This window comes from Lepidochelys kempii, chromosome 1 (assembly GCF_965140265.1).
Source record: "Lepidochelys kempii isolate rLepKem1 chromosome 1, rLepKem1.hap2, whole genome shotgun sequence".
NCBI classification, from domain to species: Eukaryota; Metazoa; Chordata; order Testudines; family Cheloniidae; genus Lepidochelys; species Lepidochelys kempii.
In genome coordinates this window covers 122,964,910-122,981,972 of record NC_133256.1, presented here as the reverse complement: position 1 = coordinate 122,981,972, position 17,063 = coordinate 122,964,910, and the positions used below count along the sequence as shown (strand labels likewise).

The window sequence follows — 17,063 nt, the reverse complement described above, 5'->3', positions numbered from 1 at the left end:
CAACTTCTCCAAACTATTGTACCCCTTTCAGGAGTCTGATTTGTCTTGTGTACCCCAAGTTTCACCTCACTTAAACTACTTGCTTACAAAATCAGACACAAATACAAAAATGTCACAGCACACTATTACTGAAAAAAAAATTTTTCTCACGTTTACCATATCATTATAAAATCGATTGGAATAAAAATATTATACTTGCATTTCAGCGTACAGTATATAGAGCAGTAGAAACAAGTCATTGTGTGAAATTTTAGTTTGTATTGACTTCGCTAGTGCTTTTCATGTAACCTGTAGTAAAACTAGGCAAATATCTAGATGAGTTGAAGTACTCCCTGGAAGACCTCTGTGTACCCTAGGTTGAGAACCACTGCCTTGAACATCATAATGTTTTTTAAAAGATATGTTCAAACAGGAATTAATTAAAGGAAATCCTGTGGCTTGTGTTATACAGGAGGTTGGACTTCAATGATCAGTGGTCCTTCTAGCCTTATCTATGAAATGTTTGGTGATAGCAAAAACAAATATATACTACAGGACAAGGTTTTGACTAATTAGCCTTTTACGGAAGCATTGGTGGGGGTTTTTTACTTTGAAATGAAAGGCTTCTACGGTTAAGTTAATCAGATGCAATTCTGGTTCTCTTTTCCAATATTAAACTTTGAAATGTAGACATATCTTAAAACATACAGCTCTTAAAGCCTATTAATTTCTTAGTAATATCTTTTGTATTCTAGTAGAGAAATTATGTTTAGAGTATGCTGGTAGAAAGCACCATAAAACTACGCAAATAAGAATCAATCATTTAACCAAAGACACTTCATCTTTAGTAAAACCCCAGAATTGGTAACAGAATAAAAACATGCATCTCAAAATTGTGTGTCAGAGATAGTTAAGTATTATCTTTATACATTAAAATTCCTAATTCCATGTTGGCTCTCTGATGAATTATAGGGCTTCTAAAATGTAAAGACCCTTGAAAGCAAGATTTACTTGTTAAGGCCATGCTTGTTAAATACTGATCTAATAGGCAGTAATCAGCTTAAACCCAATATAAAGCAAAAATATGACCTTTAAATGTCTTCTAATATTTTTTTCTCTTTCACAGCTATATCAAACAGGATGATAGAGAGGATATTTTCAGGAGCAGTAACAAGGTAACTTTTTATATGTTGATTTAAATACAGGTAATCCAACTTAATGGTCAGGCTTGTTTATGAAATATTGAAAATGAAGTTCCTAGAACAGATGAGTTCCACTGAAAATCGAAAGCTAATTTCAAGGGTTCAGCGCTGTCACTCCATCTTTTTAAATCCACTGTTTCAACAGGAATTTTTGTGTTGCTGGTGCACAATGTACTCTGTGCAAAGGTCTTTGATTTATGTTAAATAAGGTAAAGCAATGTTGACCGTTACTTTGTAAAATCTAATTTGGGTTGGGAGGAAAGTGAAAAGCAATCACTGGCTTTCTCTGCTATTTTATCTTTCCATTTGCAATTTAAAACTTTAAAGGGACTCCAGTTGGAAACTCAAATTTTCATTTGAAAGCTTTTTCTACTAGTAAAAAGAAAAGGAGTACTTGTGGCACCTTAGAGTAACAAATTTATTTGAGCATAAGTTTTCGTGAGCTACAGCTCACACTGAATGCATCCGATGAAGTGAGCTGTAGCTCATGAATGCTTATACTCAAATAAATTTTAGTCTCTAGGTGCCACAAGTACTCCTTTTCTTTTTGTGGATACGGACTAACACGGCTGCTACTCTGAAACTTTTCTACTAGTGTTATAAGTAACACATAAGGTTAATCTAACTAAAGTTAGAGAAAAATTATTTATCTTAAGTGAGTACTTTGTGCATTCGACAAACACTGTATAGGAGCTTCAGTATTTTTTTGATGGTCATTTGTATTTCCTGTCTCCATGGAATAGCTATGATGCCTAGGGCGAGATAGAAAACAAGAATTCCATTTTGTGAAAAACTGAGGTTTTAACATGTTCTGCATCAGAATGAAAACTGGACCTGTCAAATTTAAAAAAAAAAAAAAAGGGCAAGAGAACCACCTGAGAATAGCCAGTAGCCCAATGCTCACTTGGGATATGGAAGACCAGGATTCAAGTCCCTGCTCTGCCTGATTCTACCTCTCTCATGCGCTCTCTCTCTGGCCTAGTGAATAAGTAACTATTTACACCAGTGATGTGGACCCCTACAAAATTGCAAATGGAGGTGCAGGCCATTTTGAAAATTTAGACATCATCTGCAGACCCCAAGGGGTCCACAAGTTGAAAACCACTGATTTACATAAAGTGAAACAGCTCCAACAGGAGAGCGAAAGAGACTGACTCTATGGCCTGGTGGTTAGGGCACTTGCATGAATCAGGCAGAGCAGGGACTTGAATCTTGGTCTCCTACATCCCATATGAGTGTCGTAGCCACTAGTCTAGTGGTTATTCTGGAGTGGCCTTTCTCTTACTTAGACCTATTCTTGAAACCTTCACGACAAAATGTATGTCAAAACCAATAAGTTTGAGTGAAAAATTCAGTTTTGATGAATTGGCATTTTTGACCCAAAAAAACAGTTTACTTGAACAATTCTTAGTCAGCTCTAATGACATCACACTCATGCAGTGCTTTTTTGGCATCTCACATACATGCTGTTCCTGAGGCTAACAAAGAGGTCTTGACCAGTAAATATAGCAGAAAATCTGAAACCAAAGTGGCAGTAGACAGCCCCAGGGAGGAAGAAGTGTGCTTGGGCATGTTTCATGACTTCCCAAAAAGATCTAAACATCAGCAGAGTATCAGAAAGATGCTTAAAAACAGGAATTCTGTACAGGAGAAATTTCACGATGTGCTAACTCAAGGCTGCTTATCTGATTTTTTTTTTTTTTAATCAGTTTTGTAAAAATCAAAGTTCTCTTTTGGAAGGTATAGGACACAAAGGAAGTTGCTTGGAAACTGTAATGATCAGTGCAGTATAAGAACAGAAATGAAATGGAAGTGAATAATTCAGAAAGTATCTTATATTTATATTTTTATATATATGTATGTGTGTGCTGTTGATCAATCAGTTAACTCACACGATTTACTCAAAAATTAATTGATTAAAAAAATTAATTACAATTAATCAGTTTTAATTGCACTGTTAAACAATAGAATATCAATTGAAATTTATTAAATATTTTGAATGTTTTACTACATTTTCATATATATTGTATCGTGTTGTAATTGAAATCAAAGGGCATTTTTGATTACAAATATTTGCACTGTAAAAATGATAAACAAAAGAAATAGTATTTTTCAGTTCACATCATACAAGTACTGTAGTACAGTCTTCGCATGAAAGTGCAACTTATAAATGTAGATTTTTTTTGGTTACATAACTGCACTCAAACAAAACAATGTAAAACTTCAGAGCCTCCAAGTCCACTAAGTCCTACTTTTTGTTCAGCCAATCGCAAAGACAAACAAGATTGTTTACATTTATAGGAGATAATGCTGCCCTCTTCTCACTTTCTGGTGACCTTGTAAATAAGAACAGCCTTTGCATGCCACTTTTGTAGCTGGCATTGCAAGTTATTTACATGCCAGATATGCTAAACATTCATATGCCCCTTCATACTTCGGCCACCATTCCAGAGGACATGATTCCATGTTGACAACGTTCGTTTAAAAAAATGCGTTAATTAAATTTGTGCCTGAACTCCTTGGGGGAGAATTGTACGTCCCCTGCTCTGTTTTACCCTCATTGTGCCATATATTTCATGTTATAGCAGTCTTGGATGATGACCCAACTCGTGTTGTTCATTTTAAGAACACTTTCACTGAAGATTTCATAAAACGGAAAGAAGGTACCAATGTGAGATTTCTAAAGATAGCTACAGCACTCAACCGAAGGTTTAAGAATCTGAAGTGCCTTCCAAAGTCTGAGAGGGATGAGGTGTGAAAGAGCAACACTCTGCTGCGGAAACTACAGAACCCAAACCATTAAAAAGAAAATCAACCTTCTGCTGGTGGCATCTAACTCAGATGATGAAAATGAACATGCGTTGGTCCTCACTGCTTTGGGTTGTTATCGAGCTGAACCCGTTATCAGCATGGATACATGCCCTCTGGAATGGTGGTTGAAGCATGAAGGGGCATATGAATCTTTAGCACATCTGGCACATAAATATCTTGCAATGCCGGCTACAACAGTAGCATGAGAGTGCCTGTTCTCACTTTCAGGTGACATTGTAAACAAGAAGTGGGCAGCATTATCTCCTGCAAATGTAAACAAATGTTTGCCTTAGCAATTAACTGAATAAGAAGTAGGACTGAATGGACTTGGCAGGCTCTAAAGTTTTACATGGCTTTATTTTTGAAGGCAGTTTCTGTACATAATTCTACATTTGTAAGTTCAACTCTCATGACAGATTGCAATACAGTACTTGTATTAGGTTAATTGAAAAATACTATTTCTTGTGTGTTTTTACGGTGCAAATATTTGTAATAAAAGTGAGCACTGTACACTATGTATTCTGTGTTGTAACTGAAATCAATGTATTTGAAAATATAGAAAAACATCCAAAAATATGTAAATAAATGGTATTCTATTATTGTTTAACAGCGCAATTAATCGCGATTAATTTTTTAAATTGCTTTACAGCCATATAGATATAAGTGCTTGGAAAGCAACAAAGGAAAAGCAATAATTGTTTTGCCAAAACACATTGTCACTCTTTCTTTGTTGCTTTCCAAGCACTCTCTGATTAGGCTACAAAATGCTGTACAACTTTTGTATTTTTTTTAATTCAAATGTAATTCTAAAATTTTTATATATCCATAATAGTGAACCAGATTGTCAGCCCCACTTGCTGCCTAAGCAGCCATAATCATAGGACTGGAAGGGACCTGAAGAGATCTTCTAATCCAGTCACCTGCACTCATGACAGGGCTAAGTATTGTCTAGACCAGTGGTTCCCAAACGTGTTCCGCCACTCGTGCAGGGAAAGCCCCTGCCAGGCCGGGCTGGTTTGTTTACCTGCCGTGTCCGAAGGTTCAACCGATCGCGGCTCCCATTGGCTGCGGTTCGCTGCTCCAGGCCAATGGGGGCTGTGGGAAGTGGCGGCCAGTACGTCCCTCGGCCTGCGCCGCTTCCCGCAGCCCCCATTGGCCTGAAGTAGCAAACCGCAGCCAGTGGGAGCCGCGATCAGCTGAACCTGCAGATGCAGCAGGTAAACAAACCGGCCCAGCCTGCCAGGGGCTTTCCCTGCACCAGCGGCAGAACAAGTTTGGGAACCACTGGTGTAGACCATCCCTGACAGGTGTTTGTCTAACCTGCTCTTAAAAATCTCCAATGATGGTTATTCCAAAACCTCCTTCCCTAGCAATTTATTCCAGTGCTTACCTACCCTGACAGTTAGGAAGTTTTTTCTGATGTCCAACCTAAACTGCCCTTGCTGCAATTTAAGCCCATTGCTTCTTGTCCTATCCTCAGAGGTTAACAAGAAATTTTTTTTCTCCCTTCTCCTTGTAACTTTATGTACTTGAAAACTGTTATCCTGTCGTCTTCCCCCTCTTCTCTTCTCTCGACTAAACAAACCCACTTTTTTCAGTCTTCCCTCACAGGTCATGTTTTCTAGACCTTTAATCATTTTTGTTGCTCTTCTCTGGACTGAAAGTCCAGATCTTTCCTGAAATGTGGTACCCAGAACTGGACACAATACTCCTATTGAGGCCTAATCAGCTTATCTAAAGAGCCAGCTGAGGATTCCTCCTCACCGTACTCTGTGCCATCCACTTCCCCTGTTCTTTCATACAGGATGTGTTAAGGCTGGGGCAGCACACTGAGTGTTGCTGATCCTGAGCCAGAGCTGCATTCCCTAACTTCAACTATGATGTAAGCTTTTGAGTAAATTTTAAAATTAACATGAACAAAATGAAAATGACCCTTTTCCTGTGGTGAAGTCTAGTCCCAGTTTTGTTGCAGTATTTCAATGTCTTAAAATACTTACGCATTCTTGTTTTCCATTTATGTCAATACCTGCATTGGCCTTTAAGGGGCAAAAAAGCACAGAAAGAAGGAAAACTTAGCTATGCTGATTTTGTCTGGTTTTTGATATCTGAAGAGGACAAAAAGACTCCAACTAGGTAAGAGTTAACTGACACTTGAGCATAACTAGAAACTGGCTTTATTGGCACTGCCACTAGCTATAAACTGGCAGAACATACCTACCTGACCAAATGTAAATCACTTTGAAATTTAATAGAAGGCTCCTAATTAGTGTTTTTTAATCCGTATGTTTCATTTGATTTTCTTTGGCCTCATTTCAGCTGTTGAGTCTGATTCATTTAAAGAGGCGTTTTGTGTTAGAGGAACATTTTCAGAAATTTCAGGCTTAAACAATCCACCTATCCTTTATATAAAGTTGTTCTTTCTAACTAGACTTGGTAATTTTCAAAGCTCTTACTTTTAAACAAGGCCTTCCTTGAACATAGAATATCAGGGTTGGAAGGGACCTCAGGAGGTCGTCTAGTCCAACTCCCTGCTCAAAGCAGGACCAATCCCCAACTAAATCATTCCAGCCAGGGCTTTGTCAAGCCTGACCTTGAAAACTTCTAAGGAAGGAGATTCCACCACCTCCCTCGGTAACACATTCCAGTGCTTCACCACCCTCCTAGTGAAAAAGTTTTTCCTAATATCCAACCTAAACCTCCCCCTAAACATGTTCATTCCCTTCTGACATTATAGTGAGGTTATAATGCCAAATGTGTGAGACAGATGTCACTGCACAAGCAAAGTGAATCTAAACTGGCAAGGAGGAAGTTATTAACCTAATACCAATCTATAGAAAAAGTAGGTTTGTAAAAGGAAGCTGGCTAAGGAAATTTCTTTACGTCAGAGTTTTCTCTCTTCAGTATTGGTTCTTCATTAATGCTTCCCCAAAGCACTCTTTTAATGCCTATGAATATGGTTAACTGAGGCTATGTTTACATTACCACAATAAGTCTACCTACACTACGCAACGCAACTCCAGCTATGTGAATAATGTGGCTGGAGTTGACGTACCTTAGGTGGAGTTACCCCAGGGTCTACACTGCAAGGGATAATAATTATCTGAAAAGACTTCTCGTCGGGGGTAGAGTACAGGGATTGACTAGAGAGCTATCTGCAGTCGATTTAGTGGGTCTTTACTAGATTTAGTGGGTCTTTACTGCCAGTGGATCGATCTCAGAGCGTTGATCCCTGCCATAGAGTAGACCTGCCCTAAGTAGTGCTGCTATTTTACGGGGTTATATTTTATTGCACCCTAATACTGTGTAGGGATAGGCTCGCAAATAATGAAACAAATTCTGCATTGCTATATGCTGTGAAAGACTTTAGTAAGAGCTGCATTTTGACAGAGTAGAACTATGAGGTGTTGATGAAATATAAGGTAGTTCTTCAATGTGAACTCTTGTAGGAAGCCAGAATTTGACTTCACTTTCCATTGACTTCACTGGGAATTGTGGCCAAATATCAGCGGTGGAATTAGGTCCTCCTACCTACTTAATTTACAGGTATTTTTAAAATGCACAATATAGCTTACCCTGTATTGTACCTGAGTCAGCACCTGGTGAGAGAAGTGTTTATGCAGAAGTCTGCTGTATCATGATAGTCCATTCTTGACTTAATGCAAATCCCTACTAGGTATGCTTAAAGCTATGCAATGGGATCTGTGAGCTGTCCAATGTCTGTAAAAGTTTTTTTTTTTTTTTTTTTTAAATTAAATGTTTGCAAAGAGTCATTCATGCAGTAAACAGTTAGTGTTATCACTTATTTCAGCATTGAATACTGGTTTCGCTGTATGGATCTTGATGGGGATGGTGCATTGTCTATGTATGAACTGGAGTACTTTTATGAGGAACAGTGTCAAAAACTGGATAACATGGCTATTGAACCTCTGCCTTTTGAAGACTGTCTGTGCCAGATGCTGGATCTTGTAAAGCCACAATGTGATGGTAAGGGGCTTCTTTCCATTCTATAACTATTTATTTATTTTCTGCTGCCTCAGATTAATTTGGTCTTTGCATATGGGGTCATCACTGGGCTGTGTTGTGAATCTGCCTTTGCTAGTTGATCAAGCTTAATATTCCTAGTTAAGCAGAAGTAGCTGTTTACTGATCAGCGTAGAGTATCAGTCTGCTTTTATAGTAAGAATCAGATTTAGGCCTAATCTTAGTTACTAGTTCAGCAAAAAAAAATTAGACCAGAAAATACTGATGTGGGTTAATAGTTCTGTAAGAGGGGTCCTTCCACTGGAACATGTTTGTGCTTCTGAAATGACATGTCTGAGTGAATTGCTTTGCACATTAAAATCAAGAGGACCTCCCTTTTTAAAATTTTTTTAGTCTTTTATTTATATGAATCCATATGTTCCTTCTCATAGCTAGGTTTAGTGTGCTCAAAAACTGAAATCCTGCATCACTGACTGCGACCCAGGGCTGTCTCACTTTAACTGACAGGCTCCATACTGCAGCTATAGTATTCTCATTTCACTTGTGCTCCTGCGATGAAATATAATATTTAGTAGTTCGTTTATCTTTAATGTCTGTCAATTAGCTGTGGAATGACTTGTCCTAGACAAGGACAATACTTTTCAAACGTGGGTGCCTAATGCTAGTATCCTAAATCCATGTTTAGGCACCTAAAAAGTGGCCTGATCTTCAAAAGAGTTGAGCAGCTGACATTCAATTAAAATTCAGTAGGGGTTTACTGCATTTTAATCTTCCTAAATTTGACCCTTAGCTGATGAAACCTAGAGAACTCAAGTTTAATATAGAAAATGTTATTCCTGATGACAAAAACTCTTAAATATTAAGTGAGCATCAGGCTGTAGCAACTGATCTATTCCACAGTTTTCCATAATCCAAGTAATTTTGTTTGCTTTTTCTAAACTCCTTAAGGTACTGAAGTGTGCAACAGTAATCTATATCCCTTATTCTGTTTATTACCACGTTTTCAAGCCACTTTCATCTGCTCCACATGTTGCATGTTGGAAGCTTTGGCTTCTAGCTCAGGATAAGGCTTTGGAGTCCATCAATCTGTTTGACACTACTTTTAGACAGCTTGACTCGTGTAATGTCTAAATGTGTAAATGTTTATCAAATAATAATCCTTATTTGGGCTGAACTTTTAGGCTTCCTGTAACCTATTTCAGTAACAACCAGCCTTGTATTAGTTTCCATCCAACAGATTTGCAGAGTAGACGCATGAAGTTCCAAACATATAATGTATTCACAAAATATCATTGTGTGGACTCAGTATTGAAGCATAAATTTCGGGCTGGTCTCCCTCTCTTGTGTTTGTTTTTTTAAGGCACAGGATGCATAGCTCAGTTCTCTCATCTTTCAGACAGCTATTAATTTTTCTTGTGGAACTAAATTTCAGTAACGCTTCCTTATTGACACTTTTTATGGTATTATCTATACATAGTCATATTTTTTTTCTAAGACATTTAAAGTGATCTTGCTAGATTCCATGCACTCAGTTCTTAGACATGCTTGGATTTTAATAGTCTCCAGGAGTGTGAATCTGTTGTACTTGCCTATAATTTTTGTTCACTGAACATAGTAATTATTTTGAAGTCTCACACTCACCACCCACCTTCCCTGCTCAAATTAAGGGCTATTTAAAGGTTACAAAACTTCTCTAAGGAGGTTGAAAAGAAACTGACTAAAGCACTAAAATATGCTGTGAGTTGGGGAACTGCCCAAATATTAGATCCCCAAGGACAAGGGACTAACCAGCACCCTGTCAGGTGTTGAACAACCATCAACAGCCATTGTCCAGCAAGGGAGTTGCAATTCAATGACTCACTTGCACTTTGCTAGTGTATGGTGAAGCTGGAGGGCTGAGGAAGGGGTAGTGAGAAAGGAGAGCTGCACTGCAGCTGAACAGGCTGTTCACTGGACTGGAGGAGGAAGAGGCAGGTGGTGGGATTGTAGCAGGAGAATAGTAGGAGAGGCTGTTGTGGAGAAATAGGTGAGGGACCAGGGGAAAATCCTGGGGGCAGATGGATCCCAGAAGAAGCTACGCTCACATCCAGGAAGACTTGCCTCCGGAAAGGAACTGTGCTTTTGTACATGTGGGGAAAATAAATAAGACAGCAGCGAGAGCACAAAACCAGCTGAGAAGTTGCTTCCAGCTGGTTCTGAAATAGCAGGAGCCCTTCAAACCCATAAGGGTTTAGAGAATGTCACCTTAACTAAGGAGTTAACCACCCTAAACATAGGCTTCAATCCTGCACGTGACCCCACACAAGCAGACACCTGTGCTTCAGTGATCAAATGTTGACTTGAAGCTTTAAATATTCAAGTTTATCATTAAACTAGTATTAAGGCAGATTGGGACCTGTTATAATTTCTTTATATAAGGCACCCACAGCATATCAATCAGTCTCCATCAAAATGGCTACTGAAAGTTGTAACTTTATCAGCACTGTTTCAGTTTAATCTTACAGATTTTTAGTTCTTGAGCAAAATGGTGACTTTTTCCTTTTAAATTTTCAACACATTTGCACTTTCAAAGAAGGGCTGAATCACAGCTCAATCAGTTTTTATTTTTTAATATTTTACTACTTATCTCTTAATCTTTTTCCAGAGAAAATTACTCTCCATGACTTAAAGAAGTGTAAGTTAGCAAATGTGTTCTTTGATACCTTTTTCAACATTGAAAAATACCTTGACCATGAGCAGAAGGATCAATTTTCTATGTTGAGGGTAAGTAAACTTTGTCTGGTTAAACACAAACATACAAAATGTAATACCATGCATTATGCATAAATTTAATGCATAAATAAAATGTTAAAACTGATTCTGTTCAGGATGGTGAAAATGAAAGCCAAGAGATTTCTGACTGGGAGAAATATGCTGCTGAAGAGTATGATATCCTGGTAGCTGAAGAGGCAGCTACTGACCAGTGGAATGATGGGTAAGAACGATGTGGGGAATGTTAATAGTACGAGTTAGCTAAATTAATTAGAGTACTGCGTATTAAACACCTTTGATGTCCATCATGACCTTGCTTCAACAGAGTCCCACTGTAGGAGTTCCATACCTAGCTATGTGGCCAAGGAACCCTTTTTGAGCAGTAAATTAGAGGGTATTGAGGGGCCCAGGAGGGCATCCTCATGCATCTAAAGCAGTACATTCCAATGACAGAGGTATAAGTGCTAAAACTAGTTGGTTTTACAAAGATTTTGTCAAAAAAGGTCCTTTTTCCAAATCAAGATCAACTTTTAAAAAAGCAGTTTCACAAAATTTATTTAAACATCAAAACTTTTCATTTACAGAAAAATCTGGTTTTCAATAAACAAAATGTGCAAATAAAAAACTTCAAAAAAACAAAAAAGGTCCACTTTGAACCCTGTAAGATAGAAACAACTTTAAACTAGTACACAACTCTATTTTTCTTCCTTCTCTAATAAATACCCCACCCATCTAATCATGCCTCAGCTACTCGCTATCCAACTGCTAGAGCAATCACAAAATCCAACATCTACCTTACTCCATGCTAGTCTTTCAAATGTAGTTTTTAATAGTCTAAATACTTTTATATAGTAAGTATTTAGGACTAAGGTTCTGTGTTTGCTGTTGTAGCTTTAGACCACTACTTAAATTTTTGCCTTTTTTAAAGTTGCCGTCGGCCTCAACAAGATGTAAGATCTGTCTGGAAAAATAAAGGATGTTGATGTTCCTGGGTTTCCCACATCAGATGGGCATGAAAAGTGCCTTTATGCCTCATTCAGTTAAATGCTATGGCACCTGCAAAATCTTCTCTAAAAAGGACCAGAAAGACTGCAAGCCTCTGTTCTAGAGCTTGTTTGCGCAAGAGGGTCTAGTAGCTTGAGTCCAAGAGGCCTCTTAAAAAGATGTGTCCAGGCCTAAGTAATGAGCCTTTTGCAAATTCCCAGGCTGAAAGAGCACTATTGCTTAAATGTTACTGGTATCCTGAATGTGTGCTTTTAGGAGTCAGTGCAAACACTGTATGTGTAAATACCTATTGGAAAATGGAAGGAAAAATAAATCCCAACACCATGGAGATAAACTGAAACTGGTTATATTTCTTAGTTTCATACTTGTAAATCTAGCATCTATAACATGCCGCCACAGTAAAGTAATCAGATGTTCCTTCAGATTCAGCTATTAGTGGTTTTATGTTCTTCTGTTTTTACCAGAAAAAAAACCCTGCATCAGCAGAACACTGACATTCCTTCTGTAACAATTTTAGGGATTCTGATTTCTCTGACTACTAGCCTTGCCCCACGCTAGGGTAAGGAAATGTTAAGGTAAGGATGCTTGTTTTGAGAAGGCCCAGAGGTTCCCACTGGTGCAGGGCTGCATGTTTCTAAATATCACATCCTTGCATAAGATCCAGAGTTGAGTTTAATTAATGTTCTTAATTTCTAACTTCTCTCCTCCTAAGCATCAACATCCCCAGTTGAGAGGGTATTAGAGTATGGTTTAACTGATGTTTCCCTACGAAGTTTGCTAAATATTTCTGTAGGCATAATTTACCATGTTTCTACACAGTCTTGCTTCTCAGTGTTTTCTTGCTATATAACTTGCACCACTCATTGCCTTAAGATTTAATTTTCTGACCCTTTAATCATTGAGGTGGGTGTTTTTAAAGTTACAGTAGATTCGTCTGATTAGCAACCGGCCTCAGGTGCCAGCAAAAAATTGTCATTATCGGGCAGTTGCCAATAAGTGAAAGGCAAGTTTTTGAGACTACAGCCAGGGAAGGAAGCACTAGGATGTGCCTTTCCTGACTGCAAACCTGCCTATGGGGAAGGGGGCTGCTTCCTGGATGCAGGGGCTTTCTATAGGTAGCAGAGGTGGTAGGGGCCCACAGAGAGATGCACAGTACCTCTCCATTTGCTTTCTGGGGGTTAGGGCTCAGCATGTCCCAGCACTGTATTCCGTGTGCAGCCCCACTAGGGAAGGTGCAGGGAGAGGTACCATGCCCACAGCCTCCCTTCCCAGCCTGTAGCCCATACCTCCTGCGTATGGCCCCAAGTTTGTGGGCACCAGCCGCAGGCAGAACTGCAAGACTGCATCTAGGGAAGGCATAGCCCAAAACTTCTTCCCTGGCTGCAGCCTTGCAAAACTGCCTGCAGTTGGGGCCTTTCTTCCAAAGAACAAGCAGCATGCATTGCCAATACCTGAATCCCATTAACACTGAAATCACTAGGACGTTGCTATTAACTGGAAGTTATTAATATTCAGGTTGCTATTAAGCAGAATCTACTGTACTGGCTTCCTAATTTACTTTAATCTTTCAAGTGAGGCAGTGCATTTTTGTTACCTGATCGGAGCCAGCATGGATAAAATACTCTTCCTTTTATACAACCTTTTAGAAAAAATAGATACTGGATTTCTTTATTTAAATGTAATACAAGTTTATTTTTTTTAAATAAACCTGTTTAAAATTTTTTGAAATTGATAATATGTTAAGGCCTAAACGTGTTACAAATAACTATTAAAATCATTTACATTAAATACAAAAAGTAGTATTAAGCAGTACGCATTTGCCGCCAAGCTTCAAAGAAAGTCAAACCACTGAACTAGTTGAAATCACTAGCGGAGCCGCTGGAACCAGAGTTTGTTGAAGTGCTAATCCAGCAAGTGTGCAGAGAATTTTTTTTTTTCAATTTATTCAACTAGTTCAAGTCAGTGACTAGCATATTCAAAGTTAAGAAGCCAGTTGGGAGTTGTAAAAACAAAAAAGTTTTTTTTCTCTTCCAATCTATAAATACAAATTTGGTATGAAAATATGAGATCTTCTAGTTGTAAAATCTTGAGGGACAGGGTGACCAGAAACAAATCAGTTCAGTAACTACAGATAATTCTTCCTTTGTCTAATAACTCCATTTTAAATGCAAAATGTTTTCATATACCTTTTTCCTTGTGTCCAGCACATTTAAGGTAGTTCTAGTTTTTTAAAATGCTGTTTTATGCATTTTTAATTGAATTTGAATTTCCATCCAAATAGAGCTTGACAAAATTCACAAGTTTTTTAATCTAGTAAAAAAAAGTAACCTCTATAATTTCTTAATTAAATGTGTTTAACTATAGTGTATCCTCCTGGTTAGCAAAAAGAAGCACCAAATTTAATGCAAAGGCTATATTTAGTTGCAAATCAGTGTATTTTAATGGTTACCAACCAAAGAGAATGTCTTTCCTTAAGAAAATAACTAATATATAAATGCAAAATACAATTAAAATTGATGACTTAAATCAGAAAGCAGGAAACCTAGATTTAAGTCATCATTTAAAGCACATGGTCTGGACTTCCCTGAGCCTCTGAATGCCAGATGCTGGGACTGGACGATAGGGGATCACTTGATAATTGCCCTGTTCTGTTCATTCCCTGTGAAGCATCTGCCCTTGGCCACTGTTGGAAGATAGGATACTGGGGTAGGTGGACCATTGGTCTGAGCTGGTATGGCCATTCTTATGTTGATTTAAACAGGTCCCCCGATTGAAACTACCAATATTTATAACTTACTGATCTTCTTTTATTGGGCTTTTCTGCCTAGATCCTACATTATCAATTTAGAGACCATTGGCTTGGAAGTGCCAAATGAATATATCTCTAATGCAGCCAAACTAGGACAGCTACTAAAATCCATGTGTACAGTAATAGGTTGAAGTTGGCAAGTGAGTTACTAGAAGACTCAAAGCAAACAAATATTAGTGTTTAAGGAGTAGGACAAGACAAGTTGTTTTGTAGTCAATTTAGAGTTGGCTCACAGTTTAAATGCTGTTAAAACAAGGTTTTATAAAACCAAAGACCAGTAAAAATGTTTTTACAATTTTAATATTCCAAAGAAACAGTTAAATAAACCTTTTCTCTGTAGTGTAAGAACCTGAAAATGAAGCAGACTTCATTTGACTTTGTTGAGGCCAAGAGAAATGCAAGATTATAAATAGTGATGAGTAAACTGATTTTAAAATAGAGCTTTTCTTACAATAGATGACGAAATTGGCATATGGCTTTAAGTTACTGCAGTATATAAAGGAACTGATTAGCCTCCTGATCTCTCGTTTACTTTTGTAAGTGGTAATGTTGGCCTTTCTTCATGTATGCAACTCTCTGAAAATCCAAATTTGTTTTTAAATTCAGCATAAAGTTTGTTCCAATTAATCCTTTGGGAATATCAGTGGTTATATCAGAGGATTCAGTACAGTCCTATCTAGAAACAGGGCATTCCAGTACAGATTTTAACCTTTCTTTTTTAGATTGAGAATTCCTATTAATTTGAATGGTGTTTGGAAAGTGAGAGGAAAAAATAAAGGACCTAGACAAAAATATTTTACCTATAAAACTTTAAATAAATCTGTCTGAAGCTTCTGATATGGTGGGTGTGTGGGCTGGGCTCCTTAGTAATTAAGAAATAACCAAAGTACTGCATAAATGCTGGCATATGGGCAACTTGAGGAGTGTTTGTTTAAATACCCTTTTGAGTATATGGGGGTCTTAAACCAGGAATAATAGAATGGTACTGCAGGATGAACATCTTATTTACTCTCGTCCAAAGTGCAGATATCTTCTAGCATGGAATAGAAATTGGTTAACTTTGCAGTATAGGACAGTGTCTATGGGCTGCCACCCCTTATGACAGCTGCAGCAGCACAGGAGCTAGCAAACAGAGCTGTAAACAGGGGAGTTTGAGTGGGAGTTCTGTTGGAGGAGAAGGTATTTGTGTTTGTTTGGCTTTGTATTGGTAGTATTTGTATGTGTAGAGGCTTGTAGGGGCTTTGTGCTGGGAGAGAAGCTGAGCCCTGATTAGGGGGCGGGGCTTCACTGACTAGGGGTCCTATAAAGGTAGCAGCCAGTCAGGCAGCAGCACAGACAGCTGCAGCAGCACAGGAGCTAGCAAACAGAGCTGTAAACAGGGGAGTTTGAAAGGGGAGTTTGTCTTGTGGTGCTTGTGTGGGGTTTGGTTTTGCTGTGGGTGGTGGTGTTTTGGTGTGGTTTGTGTTTCCCAGATTAACAGGATTTAGGTGGGAAGGCTATGACAGATTCAGAGGTGGCAGTGGGAGTGACCCATGTAGCAGATGACACAATGAAGATGACTGGATGTGGAAGCTGTGGTATGTACATGATCCTGGAGGGGGCACCTGGTAAGAGTTTTGTCTGCATGAAATGCCGTCTGATAGAGCTGATGGAGGAAAAGATCAGAGGTTTGGAGATGCAGGTGGAAAGTCTGGTAGAGTTTAGGAAGGGGTTTGAGCAGATTATGGAGCAAAGACATGAGGTATCTGAAGGGAAAAGCTCAGACTTGCAGATGGAAGCAGGACTAGGGAATTCTGAGGGGAGACTGGGTGAGGAAAGTGGTCAGTGGAAGCATGTGACTAAAAGAACTAGGCAGAGGAAAAGACGGGCTAGTGAAGGAGAAATAGAGCTTCAGAATAGGTTTGCAGAGTTGGAAAATGAAGAAGGGGCTCAGCAGGTAGTCACTGAAGGTGACAGGGCAAGGAAGAAGAGAAGAGCGGTTAGTCCTATAGGAAAAGGGGAAGAGTTAATGGAGATTACACCAAATATGAGCCCCAGGAGGATACAGGATGGGTTAAAAAGGATTACAAGGGAGAATGGGAATGGAAAAAACTTGCAGCCAGAGGGAACAGGGGATAGACTGGAGAATAGCACCGTCACTAGGAAAAGGCAGGTCTATGTGATTGGGGACTCTTTATTGAGAAGAATAGATAGGCCTGTAACCAGAGCTGATCCAGAAAATAGGAGGGTGTGCTGTCTTCCAGGTGCTAAGATACGGGATGTAGACCTGAGGTTAAAAAGGATTCTAAAGGGAGCAGGAAAGAATCCCCTAATTATCCTTCATGTGGGAACAAATGATACGGCTAGATTCTCACTGGAAAGTATTAAGGGAGACTATGTTAGGCTGGGGAGGACGCTTAAGGAAATTGAGGCTCAGGTGATCTTTAGTGGGATTCTGCCTGTTCCTAGAGAAGGGCAACAAAGGTGTGACAAGATTATGACTATCAATAGATGGCTTAGGCAGTGGTGCTATAAGGAGGGCTTTG

At 38.7% G+C, this 17,063-nt stretch overlaps 1 protein-coding gene across 7 annotated transcripts in view; it reads left to right on the top strand.

Annotated features, from left to right (window-relative positions):
- Positions 1-17,063, top strand: part of PPP2R3B (protein phosphatase 2 regulatory subunit B''beta) — a 95,656-nt gene that overhangs the window by 69,600 nt on the left and 8,993 nt on the right. For 6 of the 7 annotated variants that reach the window (XM_073353807.1, XM_073353827.1, XM_073353835.1 and 3 more), the window contains 5 exons: positions 1,106-1,154; positions 6,036-6,125; positions 7,801-7,976; positions 10,618-10,736; positions 10,841-10,947. In XM_073353807.1, the coding sequence (XP_073209908.1) occupies positions 1,106-1,154; positions 6,036-6,125; positions 7,801-7,976; positions 10,618-10,736; positions 10,841-10,947 (541 nt within the window). Of the gene's footprint in view, positions 1-1,105; positions 1,155-6,035; positions 6,126-7,800; positions 7,977-10,617; positions 10,737-10,840; positions 10,952-17,063 lie in introns of those variants that run through there. The other variant, XM_073353846.1, reaches the window with a different exon arrangement.